This window comes from Ursus americanus, chromosome 22 (assembly GCF_024610735.1).
Source record: "Ursus americanus isolate L20-20 chromosome 22, mUrsAme1.1.p, whole genome shotgun sequence".
NCBI classification, from domain to species: Eukaryota; Metazoa; Chordata; class Mammalia; order Carnivora; family Ursidae; genus Ursus; species Ursus americanus.
The window spans coordinates 53,575,175-53,597,351 of NC_142148.1; the positions used below are offsets into that span (position 1 = coordinate 53,575,175).

Below are 22,177 nucleotides of genomic sequence, written 5' to 3' on the forward strand. Positions count from 1 at the left end.
TTAAAACCTTTTAACAGAATTCAACTTTTTAATTAGAAAGACTTTCATTGCAAGACTATGAAGAATTTCTCTCATGTTTTCTTCTAGTACTTTTGGTTTCATTTTTACATTTAATCCTTTTGAACGTTGATCCTGGTGTATGGTCTAAGATGTGGATCCAGATTTATTTTATTCCAAATGGCTACCAGTTGTCCCTAAACTCTTTATTAAAAATCTAAATCAATTTTGACTCCACTCATTTAAGATCCCACCTTTACCCCAAATGCCCAAGTGGATCTGAGACTATGTCTGGAATTTCTGTCCTGTCTCATTAGCTTGCTACTCACAGTTACCACCACAGTCCTAAAACAGAGCACTGCAACATGGACCAGTCTCTACTCACCACTCTCTCTTCTCTCTGCTTTTCACTGAGCTTCAGAATCTCTTGTGTAGAACCCAAGAGAAACGGGCTGGCATTTTTATTTGAAATCTTGTTAAATGAATAATCTGACTTAGAGAGATTAGGCTTTCTTATTCAAAAACACATATGTCCTTACATTTGTTCAAGCCTACTTTTGTGAGCTTTGGGAATGTTTTAAGTTTTCCTCTTATGGATTTGCGTATTTCTAAGCATCCTTATAGGATTATTTTTTTGTTGACAATATTTTTTGTCTCCTCCTCCCTTAGACTTCACAACCATTTGCTCTTTTGTGTATACAAAAGCTACGGATCACAATATACTGATTTTCTATCTCCATAATAGTGGATAGGGCATCTCTGTACACAGCAATGACACCCAGTTGTTAAGAAAAACGAACGGGTGTCTATGCAGTGACACGGTGTGGGGGTGGAAGGGTTCGGGGTCTTGTAAGGAACTGTTCATGTCAGGGAAAAAGAGGTGGGGCACAGAGAACTTACTGCAGATGCTTTGGTATTTTAAAAAAATTTTACATATATTCCTTTTATATAATAACAGAGATTTCACAATTGTATCAGCAGGAACAGGCTACATCATGTTGCAGCCACCAACCACCAGCAACTCTGGTGGCACACAGACATAGTTCTCTTGCTCTGGCTCTGCGTCCAGCACAGGTTGTCTGGGCTTCCACTGACCCTCACCACTCAGGAATCTCACAGGAGGCTCCAGCACTCTACAACGTCACCATCTCCACAAATGGCTTCAGGAAGGAGGGCAAGGAGAACCCAACCTGCTGTGCAATGCTCCTACCTAGAAGAGGCACACATACCTCATTTCAAGTGGGCAAGGCCCCAGACTGGAAGCTCGGGGAGCAGCGGAGATGTGCCCACAGGGTGAAACAGCTGACGTGCGTGCACAGCACTGACAAAATAGACAGTGAGCCACTTCACAAATCCGCACTGGAAAAACCTGCTCTTTAAAAGAGCCCTGAGTAAATTTTTTAACAAAGGACTATTTTTAGATGTAAGTGAACGTGCCCCCACACACTTTTTTTTTAAGTAGGCTCCACACTGTGGAGCTCAAACCGACAACCCCGAGATCAAGAGCTAAGCTGAAATCAAGAGTTGGTCACTTAACCAACTGAGCCACCCAGGCACCCCATACTCTTTACTTTTCCTATCTGGGAAGACTGAGGTTCCAGACTCTTTATTAAAAGAGTGCACACCGATAACACAGAAATCGCTACTTAAATTGACGACAGGTGCCCTGGAAAGACTCACCCTTCAATGTTTGTGTCCCTCATGTTGATGACTAGAGGTCCCCATGATTCACACTCACTCATTAGGGAGCCAGAAGGGGCTGACAAGGTGAGCTTCATACAATGCTCTCCTTGGAGGTCTGGTTTCCCCACAGCCTCTGCAGCAGGGACCCAGACCCTGCCAGTGACTCCAAAACTGACAAGATGGGAGGTGCTAAGCTACTGAGAAGGTCCCAAAGGAGGCCATCAACCCGAGGAAAGGCTCTGCGGCAGGCCTGTGACCTCAGAAGCCCACCCCTGAGCACTGTGCCGTGGCCGCTAATGCGGTCAGAGAAGGAAAGCGACACCCTGGTTGAAGCCTGGTTTCCCTCCTGAGACACTGGCCCAGTATTTTCAACCTACGCTGTTTCCGTCTTCTAATAGCACGTGTACAAGAGACAGCCCCAGCACAAGGAGGAGCACAGTGGCTAGGACGCAGGCCCTGGGGCCTGCCTGGCAAGGCCTGCAATGGAGGTGGGACCACAGGCAAGCTACAGACTACGTGTGACACAGTTTCCTCATCTGGGATAACGCACCCCACCTCAGGAGGTAGTTGTGAACATTTCGTAAGTTAATGCATGCAAAGTGCTGAAGAGGACGCTATCTGGTACGAAGTACTGACGTTATTTTTACTAATTCTTCCTGTGCCTACGTTTATTGACTGTTGCCTTTTCCTGTCTTTACTTCTTCGGGACTGTTCTGCCTCAACACTCTCCTTCATCTTCTTTTCGCCCATCCTCAGCAAATACCAACTTGCCAAATGCTGTTTTTGAAAGACAGGGGAGTCTGGGACACAAGAGATGCAGGCAAATCAGGAAGACCGTTGCTTTAAAAGCTCTGCAAACACAACCTTCCTACTGTTGAGGGGCCACGGACCAAGACCTGGTGTGGCAGCCTCCGCTCCCACACACAGGCCCCCTGGGTCAACACAGGCATTTAAGCGCGAAGGACCCATACCTGCCTGCTGCACCTAAGTGGTGGCAGCCACGCATCGGATCTCAGGATCGCACTGTGACCAGCCCTCATAAGCAGAGTCACAACCTGGAGTCAGCAGCAGGCTCAATTCACCCCTCAACCTACCCCTACCTGCCCTCCCTGACTCCGCCCCACAAAAAGACTGATTCCTAGATTTTTGTAGGTCATGAACTAGCAAAATCTTCTGCAAAATGAGGACTGACACAGTGTTGCCAAGTTTTTAATTTTACCATGTAAGGATTTCTAAAACTAGCTAATCTGATGAGAATATTTTAACACCAAAAAAGATACAAAGGACACTGTCTCAGAATTCACACACTATACAAATTAACCTTTATTAGATACTCTTTACACTGTCCTTATCTTTTCATTTCCCTTCCACACAGCAAAAATTTAGTTCAAAACTACCATGAACCCCAAGCCAGTATTGGGAACTCCTGCTCCTCAGGAATGGCACCATGGGCTTCCTCCACCTTTCCTGCCTTCCTCTTCATACCTGTGGTCCTGTTTTCTGTCTGCTTTGGTCCAACAAGGACCTGGTTTCAGGACAAAACTGGTTCCAGAAACACCCAGATTCCATTTTAGGGCCTTTATTCCTGTATCCTCTCTTTCATTTATGGAAGCAGTACCGGTTACAAACAAGAAGATAAACTTCTGGCCTCATTTCCTAAATGGGGCCAGTGTAATGACATCTTTTCAGCATCGCATACGGGGTTTTGCTCTTCCTGGCCCGGGTCAGAACAGCACAAGTCCTGATTTTCGATGGCAATAAGAGCTAATGCACAAATGGTGGGAAGGTACACATTGACAAAAATCAATACACTGTTTTCCTTTTTTTTTTCCCCTTAAGATTGTCTTTATTTATTCTAGAGAGAGAGAGAAAGAGAGAGAGACAGAGAGCACGAGCAGGGTCTGAGGGGGAGGGAGAAGCAGGCTCTCCACTGAGCAGGGAGCTGGATGCAGAACTCAGTCCCAGGACCCTGGGATCATGACCCGAGTTGAAGGCAGCCGCTTAACCGACTCAGCCACCCAGGTGTCCCTCTCTTTTTTTTAATACATTGCTTTTCTATTTTATCAACAGTGCAAGCATAGAAATTTTTAAAAAATTTTCCTCATTGCTAATAAAAATAAAACCGTCTCAAAGAAAATGAGGTATGTACACACAATGGAATATCATTCAGCCTTAAAAAGGAAATTATGACATGTGTCACAACGCAGATGAACCTCAAAGACCTCATGCGAAGCAAAATAAGCCAGACACAAAAGGACAAATATTCTAGAATTCCACTTCTATGTGGAACCTAGAGTAGTCAGAAAGTTTAACAGTTGTCATCAGGGGTTGGGGTTGGGAGTGGGGAGTTAGCATTTAGTGCATACTGAGTTTCAGTTCTGGAAGACGAAACAGTTCTAGAGGCGGGGAGTAGTGATGGCTGCACAACTTGTGAATGTGCTTAATCCCATGGAATTGTGCATTTACAAATGGTAAACTGTTACATATATTTTTCCACAATAAAAAATATTTCCAAAAGGCTGTCTCATTTGGGAAATTAGTAGAGCTCCCCTTTCATTTAGCTGCTCACTCAAGAAGCATTCTGCTTGTCTAGCTCTAGATTTGTTTATCAGAACTAAGCATTCCACACCAACTAGAACAAGAAACTACCTGCTTTGCAAACCTATTTTCACAGCAAGAAAAGGTATCTGAGAAAGTTCTGAAACCTGTGGCAATGCAAAGCAAAAATACAAGGACTGAACATGTATTAGCAATATAGGTAATTTAGTATCTCAAAGAAACACATAAATACTGGGAAAACAAATTAACATGTAAAGTAGGTGTCTCTTGTGAACTTCTTTTAACTTAACAGAAAAAGAAGATAGAGTAGACAGAGAGAGAAAAGCATTATGCTACTGTATACTTGCATAATGCTGATCTGATCTTGTTGCAATCTTAGTACGACTCAGTGAAGGAGGCAGGACAGATAACACTCCCGGTATACAGATGTGGAAACTAAGCTCACAGCTATTAAATAACTTGCTCAAGGTAAGGCCTCAGCTGGGGAATGAGCTCAGGTCCTAGGCCTCAAAGTCTGGTCCATTCTTCCTATTCAACTAAATACTCATTTGGAATGAATCAAATACTGTCAGATATCTAGAAATTTTTTATAATGAAAAATTATAAAATTCAGTTCCCCTGGGTTTTCTCCTTAGGGTTTCAGATCACCCAACTATGCTCAGAATCCCAAAGGCTGGTGGCAGCCAAACCCACAGAAGTTCCGGGTGGTGGCAAGTACACAGGTGAGAATGAAAGCTGGGGAAAAAAAATTTCTTTCAAAATGCTCACGTAAAAGCTCTGTAACATTTGTTTTGTTTTTTAAACAACTCTGAAAAAGAATTGATATGAACTGCAAATATTTAAAGTGTATAATTTTATCAGTTTTAAAACATGTAAACACTTTTGAAACCATCACCACAATCAAGATAGTGAACACACCCCTCACCCCAAAAGTTCATCTTGCCCGTTTAAATTCCTCCCTCCTGCCCTTGTCTGGTCCCCACTCCCCACCCCAGTCACAGATCTACTGTCTGCAACTATAGGATAATTTCATATAAATGGGTATCTTTTGACTGGCTTCTTTCACTCAGCATAATTACTTTGAGATTCCTTTGTTTGTTCATCATTGCCTGTATCATTCTTTAAAAAAAAAAAAAAACGTTTATTTTTTAGAGTTTTAGGTTCAAAGCAAAACTGAACAGAAGGTACAGAGATTTATCACAGACCTCTGCCCCACACATATGCACAGCCTCCCCTACAATCAACACCTAGCACCAGAGCAGTACCTTTGTTACAACTGATGAAGCAATACTGACACATCTTTACCACCCAGAATCCACTTACTTTAGGGTTCACTCTTGGTGTTGTACATTCTAAGAGTTCAGACAAATTTCTAATGACATGTATCTATTGCTATAGTATACTGCAGTCATTTCACTGCCTTAAATATCCTTTGTGGTCCAAGTTTACTCCTTTTGATTGCTGAGTAATATTCCACTGTGTGGCTATGCAACTCGTTTTTACACACACTTGCTGATGGGTATTGGATGCCAGTTTTCTTTGTTTAAAGGTTTTATTTTTAAGTAATCTCTCCACCCAACATGGGGTTCAAACTTAACCACCCCAAGATCAAGAGTCACATGCTCCGACTGAGCCAGCCAGGCACCCTGGACCATTTCCCGTTTTTGCCTATTACAGATTAAACCTGCTATTAACATTACTATTTTCGCTTTCGATTTCTTTGATTTCTCTTTTGATCTTTATTATGTTTTTTTTTCTTTTTACTTTGGGTTTAATTCCCACTTTTTGTTTATTGGTTTCTTAATATGGAAACTGAAGTCATTGAAGACCTTTCTTCCTTCCTATGGGCTTTTTTTGGTGCTATAAACTCAAGGATGCTTTAGGAATGTACAAATGTCTTTATTTTCATTCAGTTTGGACTACTTTCTAATTTCCTCTTGGATTTCTTCCATGTCCCATGGCTTATTCAAAAGTGTGTTATTCACTTCTCAAACACTTCAGGATTTTCCAGACATCTTGTTTTTACTGATTTCTAATTTAATTCCTTATGGTCAGAACATAGACTTTGCATGACTTAAATTCTTTTAAAGTTCTTGAGACTTGTTTTGTGGCCTAGAATATGATCTATCTGGGTTGATGTGCACTTGAAGAGAACATGTATCTACCTGCCTTTGCTGGACAGACTGCCAATCAAGTTAAGTTGGTAGACAGTGCTGTTGAAGTCTACCACATCCTTGTGGATTTTCTGCCTCCTACTTCTATCAGTTGTTGAAAGCTCTGGCTGTAACCATGGATGTATCTACTTTCCTCACAGTTCTATTTCTGCTTTACGGATTTCGAAGCTCTGTCAATTACGTATACAAATATTCCAAGTTGTATGTCCTCTTGATTAACTGAGCTGTCATTATGAAATGATTTGCTTTATCTCTTGTAATATTCTTTGCTCTGAAATATACTGATATTAATATAGCCACCCCTGCTACCTTTTCTCTTCCTTATGATTCTCTTCATATCATTTTCTTATATATAGCTTACCTTCTGTAGGAATACAGTGTATAATACACATAACATAGAAAATATGTTAATCAACTGTTTATTAGTAAGGCTTCTGGTTAAGAGTAGGCTATTGGTAGTTAAGCTTCATGGAGTCAAAAGTTACAGTTTTCTGACTGCATGGGGTTAGGTATCCCTATCCCCCATGTTGTTCAAGGGGCAACTTGGTACATAAAATATATACGTAATATATAACATATAAAGGTTTGCACAACATATATGCTATCTCATATTCTCTCAGAATGAACAAAACAGTAAAGCCAGGATTCAGTCCCCAAGACTAACTGCTGGTTAAATTCTTCTTAGTTCACACGTGAAAACCTGAAGAACAATCTTCAAAATCTTATTTGAACACAGCAAGTATTGGGGGTAATTTCACTCAACAGAATTGAAAAAGTTAGGGCTTTAATAAAATACACAAGAGCAATCCATAAATGTCTCTTTGTTCCCAGAGACGAAAACAAAAAATCATGAGGATGTTGGCAGAATTGTCCTGCTGTGAAAAGGCCTTATTCTCCTGCCAGAGACAAAAATGTTTTACATTACAGTATAGCTTGTTTTCAGGTGCTTTACATGCAACTACATTACCTGCTGTCACAAAAAACCAAAAATTCAACTGAGTGCATTTAAAGATCTTATTGGCTTTATTCAACAATTCCTGCATCGGGCAGCATCTAATCCAGCAGATAGGAGTTTGGAGGAGGGAGCTGCACAGAATGAAAGGCTTTTACAGGCAGAAGTGGGAATGAACAAGGAAGCTACACTGGGCCAGAAAGCAGGCTGGTTATTGTCTGGTCTCTTTCCTTTGGGGATGGCAAGGGTCTGTCAGGCAGATTACCTCACTAGTGCTGATCAGGCAATTCTTGAACGAGTGGTTTAAGATTCCATTTCTGGGAGAGCTGAAGCTGTAATTAAGTTAGGTCTTGGTTTGGCAAAGTAGGGCTTAACATAAGGGACTCCTTTTGGGGCCTGTTGTCTTATGTTTAAGACTACCTTGCTTTATTTTTCTTTATACCATTTTGCACCCCTTGAAACGTTACTGTATATTTAAACACTACCTTTTTTGCTGCCTTTCTCCTTCATGACAATGTAAGCTCTATAAAGGCTGGGATCTGTCTGGCTCTTGCGCAACATTCTGTCCACATCCTCTTGCACACAGTAGGCCTCAACAAGTATTTGGTAGATGAGTGAAAGAACAAACACGCAAGCAATATTTTTGATATATGCCACACTGTTAACAGTAATTATCCAGGGAAATTCCACTTTCTCATTATCTTCTCTGTTTTAAATTTTTATTAAGAAATCTTTATTACTTTTGCAATCAGCAAAAAATTTAAATGGGAGAGGAACAGAGGGAGAGAGAGGGTTTCTTCAGGGCTGCCCTTCACCATGGTGATCACCATCCCTGGAGATCCTTCCTTGGTGCCTGCAGATCTCCCTCATGCTTTCCCTCGAGGCCCTGGGGCTGTAATAGCAGGCTCCCAGTCAGCCTACACTGGTGTAACAGTCCTTCTTTCTAGAACCCTAAGTCAAATATCAAACGTCCAGTCTTATTTTCCTGCCCGTAGGTTCTGCCGTGACAAGCCTTGTTGAAGTGTGTTGTGTCCCTGAACTGTGAGAATTTATACCTACAGAAACCTCAGTAAGCCAGGGATGCACTGTTGGATACGTGACATCCTGTCAGAGAAGTGAGAGCCTAAAAGATGAGACTCTCTGAAGATAAATCAGCACCAAAAAATGTCACAACAACAAAAGACAAAAGTGAGATCAGACTAACCATCTGCAGCCATGCCTGCATTTTGTCTTTACTATAGATACCATTAAAATACTTGCGTGTTAACAGCTGGCGGCTGCCACGAGTAAAAACTGACAGACAACAAACTCCCTGAGAACAGGTACTGTTTCCTTCCATCCTTATGTTCCCAGTGCCTAGCGCGCACCTGACCAACAACCCAAGTATTATAACTGTGTGCTAAATGAAACAACCTATGGGCACCTGCCACTGACGTGGCCATTTTCAGATAGCGGTGAAATGATCTTCCAGGACCAGGAATGGCACAAGTCAAGGATGAAAGAAGAAAGGGTGGGAAGTCTCTGTTGTACAAGAAAACAGTTAAAAGCCATACGTGTCTCTCAGGGACCTGAACCACCGGAACTACTATGCATCAAAATGACCTGCTCCAACCGTGGACACTCCTCCTTCCCATTACGACTAGTTCAGTCCATATAGCTAAATCTTGCATGGAGATCCCACAAGTTCGTAAGAACTGAAAACAACTTGAACTTTCTTTTCTTACCCTAAAGCTCAGGGCAAGTTCTTTCAAGCTTCAAGAACAGGTCCAAAAGTCTAGCATTCTGGAGATCTGCTTATATTCCTTCAGTGACACACCCTCTTTGCCTTCATCCTTGCAAAATGAAGAGTCTTACTCTTCTGAAACTACTCACACTGACACTCATCAACCCTCCCCTCTTTTCACCTTTTAGGGCATTTCCATATCTGGTGAACAGAACACAGATATTAAGACAACTCAAGTCCACAAGTGCCATCTCAAGACAAATTCTATTTAGAAACAGTTCTTTGCGTATTAGCGAAACCTGAGAGGTAAGGATTCTGCCTGGGTCCCACACAGTCACTCTATGTGATCTCAGTTCATGTTGCTCCTTTTCCTACCTCCACCTCCAACCCAGCTGTAAACCCCTCGTCATGAGGATGTGTGCAGAAACCCTGGGGAGCCACTGACCTCCCACTCAGGTGCCCCAGAACCAGGAAGCACTCGACTATGCAGAAACATGTGTGGCTTCTTAGACACGAGCTCACAGCTGAGATTACTTCCCCTGGGACCATTTCTGAAACGTTACATGTCAGAAAGAAAGGAAGGAAGGAAGGAAGGAAGGAAGGAAGGAAGGAAGGAAGGAAGGAAGGAAGGAAGGAAGAGTCCCTGCTAGGTAGCATGATTGTTCACAATGTTTAGCAAATATGGTGGAACAGTCTGTTTAGGTCAAGGACAAAGAACTAGCACTGTCCAGGTGGAGAAGTGAAAGGGAAAGACCTGCAGTGCCTCCCACCCCCCCCCCAGACAACTGTGCTCTTATTTCTCAAAGAAAGTAGAAGCATGCAGAAGACAACTTCCAACGCTCCCCCCCACAAAACTAACCACCTCCCTGCAGCTTTGTGGCTACTTTGGCCTGTCTTCACATCTGGGGACCCTCCACTTAGCCTTGGGGTACTGGGTCCCAGAGACACCATGCCACCAGCATCTGAATGGCCAGTCTATCCCTACTGGACCATCCCACTGAGCACAGCACTGAGCTCTAACAATAGCACTGGTCAGAAGCTTCCTCCCACCCCAGAGATCCCCCCTTATCTTTGCTCCCTTTTATGGTAAAATTCCTTTAAAAAGCTGTCTGCATTTCTCCTCTTCACCTCTCCCCTGAGCCACTGTCAGGCTCTTACCTCCACCATTCCATTAATCCACTCTTGTTAACCACTCATGTCACCAAATCCAACAGCAGATCACACTTTCTCTGCAACAGGCTTCTTCACCCACCTGCCTTGACCATTTCCTCCTAGCACTCTTCCTAATCCATTCCCTTGCTTCCTCCAGGTCTCCTCTTCTCCCAGCCCCTAACCACTGAAGATCCGAGGCCCAGCCCTCAACCCCCATCATGACCCTAAATACCTTCTGCAGGCCAACAGTCAGAAGTCAGCCTAACTCCCCCGAACTCCAGCTCCTCCTACCGACTGCATCTGCAAAAGGAGGCCCCTCAATATGCCCCACACCAAACTCATCACCCCCAAAGCACTTGCTCTTTCCACAGCTGCCCATCTCAGCACATGGCAGCTCCCTGCCTCCGGTTGCTCAAAAGAAAACCGGTGAAGCATCTTTTTTTTTTTTTTTTAAGATTTTATTTATTTATTTGACAGAGATAGAGACAGCCAGCGAGAGAGGGAACACAAGCAGGGGGAGTGGGAGAGGAAGAAGCAGGCTCATAGCGGAGGAGCCTGATGTGGGGCTCGATCCCATAACGCCAGGATCACGCCCTGAGCTGAAGGCAGACACTTTAACCACTGTGCCACCCAGGCGCCCCACCGGTGAAGCATCTTTGACCGTCCTCGCTCTCTCACATTAATCTACCCCCAAATCTGTTGACATCTCCTTCAAAACAGATCCAGAATGCAGCACTTCTCCCCTCCACAGCTACCGCCAGCCCAAGCCCCCAACATCTGTTGCCTGGATGACCCCTACCTGGTCCTCTGCTCTCTCTGGACCTCCAGTCTGTCCTTGTCACAGCAGAGTGACATGGCAATGACATACATCACATCAAGGCATTCCTCCACTCTAAAGAGGCCAGTGGCTTCCACTTGAATGTCCTCTATCAGAAAGGCCTCCTGCCATCTAAACCATGCACACATCACACATGCTCCTTACTGGCCTACTTTTCTCCTCAGCACTCCAAGCACCTGACGCAGCTCGTACTCACTTGTTATCTGCCTCCCCTACCAGAAAGTAAAGTCCACGAGATGTGGCCCGCATCCACTGCTGCAGCTTCCGCACTGAGAAGCGTTAATCTATAGAACAGGTACTCAAACTCTGCTAAGTGAACTGGTGAAAACAGATGTGGAGGGGCGCCTGGGCGGCGCAGTCGTTAAAGCGTCTGCCTTCGGCTCAGGGCGTGATCCTGGCGTTCCGGGATGGAGCCCCACATCAGGCTCCTCCGCTATGAGCCTGCTTCTTCCTCTCCCACTCCCCCCGCTGTGTTCCCTCTCTCGCTGGCTGTCTCTCTGTCACATAAATAAATAAAATCTTAAAAAAAAAAAAAAAGATGTTGAATAACCAAACAATATTGTTACAAATGTTGTTATACCCACAGATATGTTCACGGGTCATGATCATAACTATAGGCACAACTGGCTGAGAAGACATACTGGAATAGTTTGGGGGCAGAGAAGAGGAGGGTAAATTCCTCCTGACCTAAGTTAACAGAGCTTTCTCAGTAACCCCAACTAATAGTATTAGTAATAACCCCGGGGATGACCAAAGTAGAAGGTGCTACTGATTGAGCGCTCACCATGCACCCAGCTCTTTTGCATACCCGAGCTTCACCCCGATCCTACAGGGAAGGTATTTCTATCCCCACATCACAGAGAGAGAAACAAACTCAAAAAGTTGAACAAGTCTCCCCAACGCACAGAACATGAAAACACTTGCTTGGCGCTCCGTCATCTATGTGAGTGATATCCTCTAAGATATCAAATGATCCTACAACGAGGACCACGCCCAAATAATGGCTCTGTTGGCTAAATGGACATCTCAGGCAAAGTGTCCTGTTACTGTTCTTCCCTGTGTCAGCATCCCCTCTCCTAACTGACCAGTCCCAATCTGGCCTTCAGTTCAGGACAAGACAAATGACTTACCTACTCCCTGTGCTGAAAGAGCCCTCTGCCAAAGCACAAACCCACCTACACCCAAGTTCTATGGCATCATCTCTGGGAGAAGAGCACTGACTTAATCTGTCAGTTTTCAAGATCATATTATAGTAAAAATCTTTCCCGTAGACTTCATTTTGTAAAGAAAAGTGCCCTAGCAGCAGGAGGAGGGGGGTCATGAGTCTGGAAAGGCAGCCTGTCTCCACTGGTGTCAGCATAACCCCGACAAGTTGACCCATCTTCTATGCCTCTTTCCAAGGCTAACTCCATGATAATGTCCTCAGGAGCCTTTGATCTACTTAAAAATATCTCCCACATATAAGCAATGTCTGCCCAGTTACCGTCCGTACATGACAGACACTCTCTTGAGAAGAGAGAGTGTGCACTCGCTAAAAAGAAAGTGGAAAGGAAGCAGAGATACAGGGCACAAAGTCCCACCAAAGAGGGAGACACCAGAGAAGCGCCAGGTCTCAGGGTCCTGGGTCCAGGGCTGAGTGTGGCCTTGATAAAATAAACTGCAATTGGGAAGAAATGGACCCAGCTGGGGGCCCCAGCTGAGGCTCCATAAACAAAGCCTGCCCCCTTGATTGTCACAGTCCAGGCACAGAATGTTTTCTTGGGGAGTGGAAGGAGAAGGGGGATGGAAAAAAGCAAACTTTAACTACAAAAGCTAGCTCAGAACACACTCTCACCTTCTCAGTGTATAAAGAAAGAACAAAGAGATACCATGCAAAGCAGCTTCTAGGGTGAGCTCAGGAAGACTGATGTTGAAGGAGATGGGTGTTAACCTCAGCCATCTGCCTTTCTGGATTATAAGTAAAGCCATTAGCAGCTGGATGAAGTTCCTTGCTTTGGGTCAAGGAGGAACCAAGGTACCCAGGAGGATCCCCCTGTATTTACATGTGAGGATCACCGGCTATGAAACCTCCCATGCAGCCCACTGATCTCAGTCACCAGCAGATCCACGGATGAGCTGGGAGCGAAAGGATAAAAACTAGATCACTGAAACAGACAGACCCACACATCTCATTACCACCTTCCTAGGGTCCAAATTAGACCACTTTGCTGTAAGTTCCCAAGAACTCCAGGGTTACTGGAAAAAACAAAAACAAAAACAAAAACAAAAACAGGAAAGGCCCACAAATCCCTTGTTGGCCAAAAATTACCAGATACTATACAAAATTAATATCTAGTCCCGCCTCTTAGGAAGTGCAGGGTCAACACATGAGTTAGATAAACATTTACCTTTAAAAACAACCAATCCAGAAATTAAAAAAAAAAATGTTTTGTTCTGTCTTACTCCAAAGTTATTGTTTTTATCTGAATTAGTTGCCGGCATTTACAAAGTTTGAGTTCATACACACACACACACACACACACACACACTCACACCCAGCTGCTCTTCTGGAGAGACCGGATGATCTGGCCACCTTAAGGCCACATTCCTGCCAGGGGCAGCAACAGGAGAGGTGCAGTAGCTGCTTTCAGATGGAAGATGTTCTCTCTACTTCTCCAGAACCCTCAGAAGCATCCTGGTCTCCCAGAATTAATTAACATCAACAACAAAAATTTTATTTGGGGAAAAAAAAGATTTTTTTCAAAGAAAAAATACTTCAGTGTATATCTGTGTATTAGATATACCATTAGCTAGTCTAAATCAAAGGGGGAGGGGCGCCTGGGTGGCGCAGTCCTTAAGCCTCTGCCTTCAGCTCAGGGCATGACCCCAGCGTTCTGGGATCGAGCCCCACATCAGTCTCTTCTGCTGGGAGCCTGCTTCTTCCTCTCCCACTTCCCTGCTTGTGTTCCCTCTCTTGCTGGCTGTCTCTGTCAAAAAAATAAATGAAATCTTAAAAAAAATTCTTTATTAAAAAAATAATAAATAAATCAAAGGGGGAAAAGGGAAAAAAATGTAAGCACACAAAATCAGGGAACAGGACAGGGATAACAGCCCCAGATACAGAGGAAAAAGCTGGATAAAACAGATGATTTTCTATGAATGTATAAATCACCAAAACTAAACCCAGAAAGAGATAGCAAATCAAAAAGCACCAAGCTTTATATATATATATATTTTATATTTGTATATATTTTATATATTATATTTTATATATTTTTGTATTTTATATTTTTATATATATTTCAAAAGTCTCCATTTGTTCCAGTTCCCAAGTTATACTCCGAAGTAGTTACGAATAAAATAATTTGTTTTAAAATATTCTAGTCCCCCACCCTACAAAGAAATGCAGGGAAGAGGGACAAATGATTCAAGATTGGCAACACATGGCAAACTGTTTAAAAAGACGTGATGGATACATCCAGGTTCATTATATTCTCTTCCCTACTTTTGTGTATTTGAAAATGTGCACAATAGGACCCAAACTAAGGCAGGTAATGAGAGACTCAAAGGTACACAACAGGCTTATAAAAACACACAAAAATTGCCACCTAACAATTAGAAATGCAAATTAAAGCTACAAATCAGATGTCATTTTCATCAATCAAATAGAAAAAAGATCCAAATATTTGGTGATATTCAGTATTTGGGGGAAAGGAAGTAACTGAACTGCTGGGGAAAAGTATCCATCAGTACTTTGGAGGACTCCTTGGCCTCACCTTTCAAAATTATAAACACACACTCCGTGGCCCAGCAATTTCACTTCTTAGGAATTTATTCTAGAGATACTAATTCAATAAGTATTTTCCGCCACCTACTATGGCCATACACTAGAGACAGAAAAGTGGAGGAAACAAGGCCCCTGCTCTCATGGGGTTCCATTATTGTAGGGGAGGAGAGAACCAATAAAGCCAATTAAGTACACGGACAATTGCAAGGTCAAGGGAGATAAGTGTGATGAAAAAAGCAAACAGAATAAGGGTGTTGGGAGTGGCAAGAAGTCTATTTTGGATGGGCTGGTCTGGGAGGGCCTCTCTGAGGACGTGACAGTTGGGCAGAGACCTGGGGGAAGAAGAAAACAAAGGAGAAGAATGACCAGGAGAACATTCCAAGAAACAGGGAAGGAAACCACGGAGTAACACATACATTTGGCTTTCCTGCCCTCTGCTTCTCTTTTTATTCCCTAACAGTCTTTCGTTCCTCCAAAGGATATGAGCACCTCTTGAATGTCTTTCTTTGTCCTGATACAAAAATGAAAATAAACGTATCTTTGAAATACAATACATCTTTCGAGGAAGGTGCCAGGCCAGCACTGTTTCCCCAAACACTATTGTGCCTAATAATTTCATTTCTTCAAAGGAAGAATTCCCAAACTTATCTAGGTGTAATGCCAAACCTGTTTACAAAAGTACATTCAAGCTAGAATTAGTTTCACAAAAGATATTGACCAGTTACTAGATAATTTTATAGAAAAAAAAAATACTGTCAGTCCCTGCCCTTCTGGCAAGAATGCGAACCACTGACTTAGAGAAGACTATAGTTTAATTTCATAACCTTTTAAGCAATGAGGTTGAAATGTTGAAGTGTCTATTTGGATAAATATTTCTATTTATCCAAATATTCATTTTCAATTTCATGATCTTTTAGGCAATGATATTGATATTTTTAGAGGCTATTTTAATAAATATTTGACACTGAAGTGGCCAGTGTCAATTAAGGGCATTCCAGTTGACCCCAAAAGAAACAACTCTGCAACAACACCTGAGAACATTACATACTAACCTGTTCAAAACCGTGAAACACCCAGACTTCAAACTTGCCATGAATGATACCTTCTGTGAACAGCCAGATTAATTACGAAGCTAGCATACGGAGAGATCTGTCCCTGTGAAATACACTATCTTAATTCTGAAATCAGCTTTACCTGGATGCATTCATCTCCTATTCAGAGAACACAAAAAAACTAAGACTTCCAGCTTCTACAGAGATTCCTAAGGAGACAACTCAGTGTAATCCAATTTCAAGCACCATTAGCCATCTGCACAAGCAACGACAGGTTTCCCTCCAACAGCTGACGATGCGGTGTACCCCTGGCCACATCACACCACTGAACCTTCCCCCAAAGGTCCAGCAGAGAATGCCACTTCTGACAACTAGTTACCCGAGAAAAAATTACCAAAGTGAGAAACCGGGAAAAGGTAAGCTTCCGCACACGCCAGCCCAGCAAGAGGGGCGCTCAGTTTTGAGTTCTAGGCAGATCTGAGGCCAAGAATCCCAATGCTCTCTGGCTCTGGAGCCTGTCTTTCCACGTCCCACCTCTTACGTGAGAGGCGTCCAGGAGCCTCAAAAGGGACGCCCCCCACGCCCTCCTCTACTCTCCAACGTGGGGTCGTGATTGCCCACTGCTCCCAGCCCCTGGGAAAGACGCTGGTCCAGCCGGTCGAGGACGGGGTACCACTGGCTCACCTGGGAAGGGTAAGGGCACGGGGCTGGGCGCCGCGGAGGGCCAGAAAAGGACACCAGGGGAGGGAAGGGGACAGTCGGGGGCCCTCCCGCAGGCAGCTATCTGGGGAAAGGATGCCCGCGGGCCGCACCGGCGAGCCAGGCGAGGAAAAAGGATGGAGGAGAACTGGAAGAGGGCACGAGAGAATGCGGGGCAGACGTGGGACGCTCCATCAGGCAAGAAACTTACGGAGGGGCGGGGGGCTTAAGAGCTGCGTGCGGGCCAGGTAGGGGGCCCCGCCCCTGCGCCGTGCCTCACCTGCCCAGCGCCCGCTTCATGCCCGCGTCCGCGGCGCAGCGCGGCTCTGCTGGCCCCTTGCCCGCCAGGCGCAGGTTCTGTTTCAGGCGGCAGTCGGCGTCCAGCGCCGCGGCGGCCGAGCCGGAGGAGGACGAGCCCGAGGCGGCACAGCGCTCATGCTCCAGGGCGACGGGCTCCGTCCGCTTCCTCATCCCGCGGCCGACACGGCCAGCCGCCCACAGCGTCCGCTGACCTCGCCCGCCCGCCCGCGCTGCGGTCGCCGCGACTCGCAGGAGCAGCTGCCGCCGGGAGCCCGCAGCCCCTCACATCCCAGCCTCAGGCCGCGGCGCCCGGCTCTACGGACCGTCGCCCAGGACCAGGTCGGCCGTGCCGGCCAATCAGCGCCGGGCTCCCACCGGCCCCGCCCCCTCCATGGTTCCGCCGGGAGCGCGCCCAGCGTCCCCGGCGCCGACCTGCAGCCATTTTGGAGTAGGGCGGGCGAAGCCTTGCGGGGAGTCACAGTAGCTTTCGGGCCGAGCGACCGGTGGTGCCCTTGAGGGGTCTGAGCTCGGTCGTCGCGGGTGAGAGGGCCGCCTTTGCCTGGGTGCTCAGCGCCAGGAGCCAACGCAGCCGGTCCTGCCCCAAATCAGTGGCCCGAACGTGGGAGGACGCCGGCCGGAAAGCACCCAGCGAGCCCGAGCCGCAGAGGAAAGCGGGCTCCCACCTCTCCCGCCCCAGATTGTGATTTTTCCCTAATGCTGGGAAGCCAGTATGAATGAACCCCTCGGAAAGGTTTCTGTAATGGCTTATGAAAACAAAGAGCAAACGGTAACAAATCACCATTCTCATGATTCATAACTATTTTCCACAAGATTTTAATTTAAAAAATACGCTCTCAGGTACTTTTTTTTTTTTAACACAAGCATATAGATAATTTAATTTTAAAATATTGGGCTGAATTTATGAAAACTGAACTCATTAAACAACTTACTTCTTAAAATCTGTATATGACTTTAGATTTGTGTAAAGCAGTTAGTAGTCGCTGGTGGAGGTGCGCCTGGCTGGTGGAGCACAGGACTCTTGATCTGGGTTTGTAGGTGCCAGTCCTAGGTCGGGTGTGCAGATTACTGAAGAATCTTTAAAAAAAAAAAAAAAAGGAAAAAATCTGTTTCAAAGATAAATTTACACTTGTGGAACCCAAGATAAGAACTAATTCAACTCATCTTACAAAGAAAAGAGGTGTTTCACAAATTTAGTGTTACAGCTTTGGCATTCTTTAATATTTCTTGGAAAGGATCTACAACCGAGATATTGGCTTACTTATCACAAAGTGAACTCTCAACATTCAAAATTTCAACATTTCTGTAAGTTGAAAACTACTGGCAATTGATAAATTTAAGATCAATTAGAAATGCCTTTAGAAATTTCATAGCTCCTTCTATTAGCTTTGTAATGATAGTTCTAAATTGCAAAAGAATTTCATTGACAGTGTTACAAAAAACATCACAACTGGCATTCATATTTGTGTGGATAGCTTCAAATACAATTTTAGAATTTAAATGGTGAATTCTTTAAACTGTTATACACATACTGGAGATTAGGAATCCAGAAACCGAAGTTAAAAAAAAAATTGACCCTATCACTTACAAAATCCTCTTTAAAAAAAAAAAAAAAAAAAAAAAAGCAAGGAAGGGAGGGCTGTTGAGAAGAGAGAAATGTGAGGGTTATTGAGTCTGGCTGGCATTGGGCCTTACCCGTACAGTCCTCAACTCTTGGTCCTGTAGGGGCCAAGGGCCAGGCTGCTCCAAGGTGGGCCACTTTGGCTTGAAGATTATTTTGACCTAAAGGCAATCAAGACCCTATGGACTTCCTCCCTATGAAAGAAACTTTTTGCCCCTTCCTTGACTAATAGAAGAATCTAAATTGGGGTCTTTCCCCAATTTAATAATGGTTATTACCAGAAATAAGTCTTATCCAAGTGACCCATCTATATGGCAAGGCAAGCATCTAATTACCAAACATTCGCTCTTCTTGCCCTGTGACTTGCATTCTTTCCCTTCAAAGTCCCAGACCCCCACCTGATTCTCTTTAGCTCAGGATGGATACATACACACACACCTTATTTTGCCTATCTTTGGAATTTCCATGTCAGTGTGGATTCCCTGTATGTAGGAAACTAAATTTGATTTTCTCCTGTTAATCTGTCTCATATCAATTTGATTCTTAGTACAGCTTGACGGACCTAGAAGGGGACAGGAAATTCTTGCTCCTGATATTCCACATTGACTTTCTGTATGGTCTTCAAATACTATGCTATACTGGTGACACCCACATTTGTATCTCTAGTCCACACCCTTTCCTTGAACCCCAGGCTCCTCTATCTAATGGTCTACTCATCCACTCTAATATCCTGTAGGCACCTAAAGTTCCTATGTTCAAAACTGAGCTCCCAACTCTTTTCCCTCCCCCAACTCCACGTGTAACCTTCCTCACCTCAGGAACGGCAACCTTATATTTACATTTCCGTAGGTCAAAACTCTGGGATCATCCTTGAATCCTCTCTTCTTATGTCTGTATTAGCACTCCTTTCAAAATCTATCCAGGACACAACCACTTCTCACCACCTCCTCCAGCCACACCCTGGCCCAAGCTGCCATCTTCTCTCACCTGGATTATTTTAATAGCATAAGTGGTCTCCTGCCTCCACCATTGCCAACTTTTGTCTACTTAACTCAGCTGTGAGAAAGTTCTTTTTAAAGACGTAGCTCCAATCCTGTAACTTGTTTGCTCAAAATACCTGTATGGTTTCCCATCTCTGAAAATAAAACAGAAAACTTGTGAGAGGGCCTACAAGGGTCCTACCTGACATGGCCTCCAGTCCTCACTCTGATCTCAGCCACCAGGGTCTCCCTCCCTTACTCTGCTCCAGTGTCACTGCCTCCTTGCTGATGCGGGGACCCCAAGGAGAGGTGTGGGTGGCACGTGTGTGAGCCACCCATTCCCCTCCTTGGGGCCTTTGTACTTACGTTCCTGCTGCCCATAATTCTCTGCCCAACCTATGGCCCCGTTTCCACATGCCTTACTCGCTCCACACTGCAGGTCTGTGCCTTCTCTGAACACCAACAAAACCCTCAGATCCTCTCATCATCACTCTATTTACCTGCCTTGGCTTATTCTCCTTAGCACTTTTCGCTAATATATTTATCATCAGTATATCTGTATCCCACGCTGGAACGTAGACTTGAGAACAAGTACTTTGTTCACTACTTTATTTTCAGTATCTAGAACAATGTGCAGTATATAGTAAGCACTTCATAAATATTTGCTTAAAGAGTAATGAATCACCACAACCCCTTAGAAGTGTGTACTGTTGGCCCCATTGTACAGGTAAGGAAATGAATCTCAGGCCGAGATTCTGAAATTAAAAAGGTGTATGACAAAGGCTGTGGCTACTGGTGATTTTTGGAATACAGTTCTGTAGCACAGTCCACTATAGATCTGTGTATTTAATAAAACTTAGCTAAATTATCCCTGACTGTAGAGCTGAAAAGGAAATGTCACTCAATTCAGATTACACGTCTGTTTCATCTTTATTTGCAAAAGAGGAACATAGTTTCTGGGGTTAGCTAGAATGAAGCCAGTCATATTTTCTTTTTAGAAATGTTGCTTTTTAAAAGGTAACCAAGTAGGGGCGCCTGGGTGGCACAGCGGTTAAGCGTCTGCCTTCGGCTCAGGGCGTGATCCCGGCGTTATGGGATCGAGCCCCACATCAGGCTCCTCCACTATGAGCCTGCTTCTTCCTCTCCCACTCCCCCTGCTTGTGTTCCCTCTCTCGCTGGCTGTCTCTATCCTGTCGAATAAGTAAATAAAATCTTAAAAAAAAAAAAGTAACCAAGTAAAACAAATTGTTTCTATAGCAGTAATTTCCACCTTTGATTCTATATGGTTATGAAAATTTCCATAATCGTATAGGTAAATTATGGCTGTGCGAATTCGTGTTAATCTGGGTATTTTTCCCTCTCTGTAGACTTCACCATTAGAGCTATTTCCAAATGTTTTAAAATGACTCTTCTAAAATCAAAGGTGCTTCTGTGGGGTTGAAAACTTACATGCCTAGTCTGCCACTTTAGAAGCTGAGTAACCTTGGATAAGTTATCTATTCAGTGATTGGGGTGCCTGACTGGCTTAGTGGTTAGAACCTGCAACTTTTTTTTTTTTTTAAGATTTTATTTATTTATGTGACAGAGAGACAGCCAGCGAGAGAGGGAACACAGCAGGGGGAGTGGGAGAGGAAGAAGCAGTCTCCCAGCGGAGGAGCCTGACGTGGGACTCGATCCCAGAACGAGGAGCCTGACGTGGGACTCGATCCCGGAACGCCAGGATCACACCCTGAGCCGAAGGCAGACGCTTTAAGGACTGCGCTACCCAGGCGCCCCTAGAACCTGCAACTCTTGATCTTAGGGTTCTGAGTTCAAGCCCTATTTTGGGCATGGAGCCTACTTTAAAAAAAAAGGAGGGGGAGGGGAGGGAGAGGGGGAGGGGGGAGAGGGGGAGAGAGGGAGGAGAGGAAGGGGGATGGGGGGGAAGGGGAGGAGAAGTTATTTAGCTTGCTTTCTAAATAGTACCAATAGTCTTAAAAGCCACATTAGGGTTAATCATGAGAATTACATGTATGTCACAATCCCTACCACACAGGAGATACCAATAAAGGTTGGTTTCCCTTTTCTTTTTTTTTTTTTTTTTAAAGATTTTATTTATTTATTCGACAGAGATAGAGACAGCCAGCGAGAGAGGGAACACAAGCAGGGGGAGTGGGAGAGGAAGAAGCAGGCTCATAGCGGAGGAGCCTGATGTGGGGCTCGATCCCAGAACGCTGGGATCACGCCCTGAGCCGAAGGCAGACGCTTAACCGCTGTGCCACCCAGGCGCCCCTGGTTTCCCTTTTCTATCAATCAAAAACCCACGCTGCAAAACTAAAACAAATGCTGCGTCATAACATTAATGCACACCAAGTTTCTGAGCATTCCTTCCCAACCTCAAAGTAGAACCTGTGTAACCTAAATGAAAATGAATGAATCAAATGGAAAAAAAGTTGTAAGATAAGCATATATTGCGAGCTGCGTTTCAAAAAAGAGCCTCTGCTCAGCCTAAAAACTGGAACCTAGGCTCGCTGACTCTCCCGCAGCTACAGGGGTTTCCCTAAGGAGGGAAGCGCCCGCGCACCCCTCCTCAGCTTTCACCCCTCTTACAGTGCGGCTGCGCAGCGGAGGCAAGTGTCCCTTGGCCGCCGCCGTAGGCCGCGAGGCCCAGGAGAGCGTTTCTA

The 22,177-nt window shown here is 44.6% G+C and overlaps 1 protein-coding gene across 1 annotated transcript in view; it reads right to left on the reverse strand.

The window, feature by feature from the left end:
• Positions 1-17,230, reverse strand: part of ABHD12 (abhydrolase domain containing 12, lysophospholipase) — an 84,901-nt gene extending 67,671 nt beyond the window's left edge. The window contains exon 1 of the mRNA XM_045810895.2: positions 16,876-17,230. Within this exon, the coding sequence (XP_045666851.1) occupies positions 16,876-17,066 (191 nt within the window). The 5' untranslated portion in view covers positions 17,067-17,230. The remainder of the gene's footprint in view (positions 1-16,875) is intronic.
• Between the last annotated feature and the right edge of the window lie 4,947 nt (positions 17,231-22,177).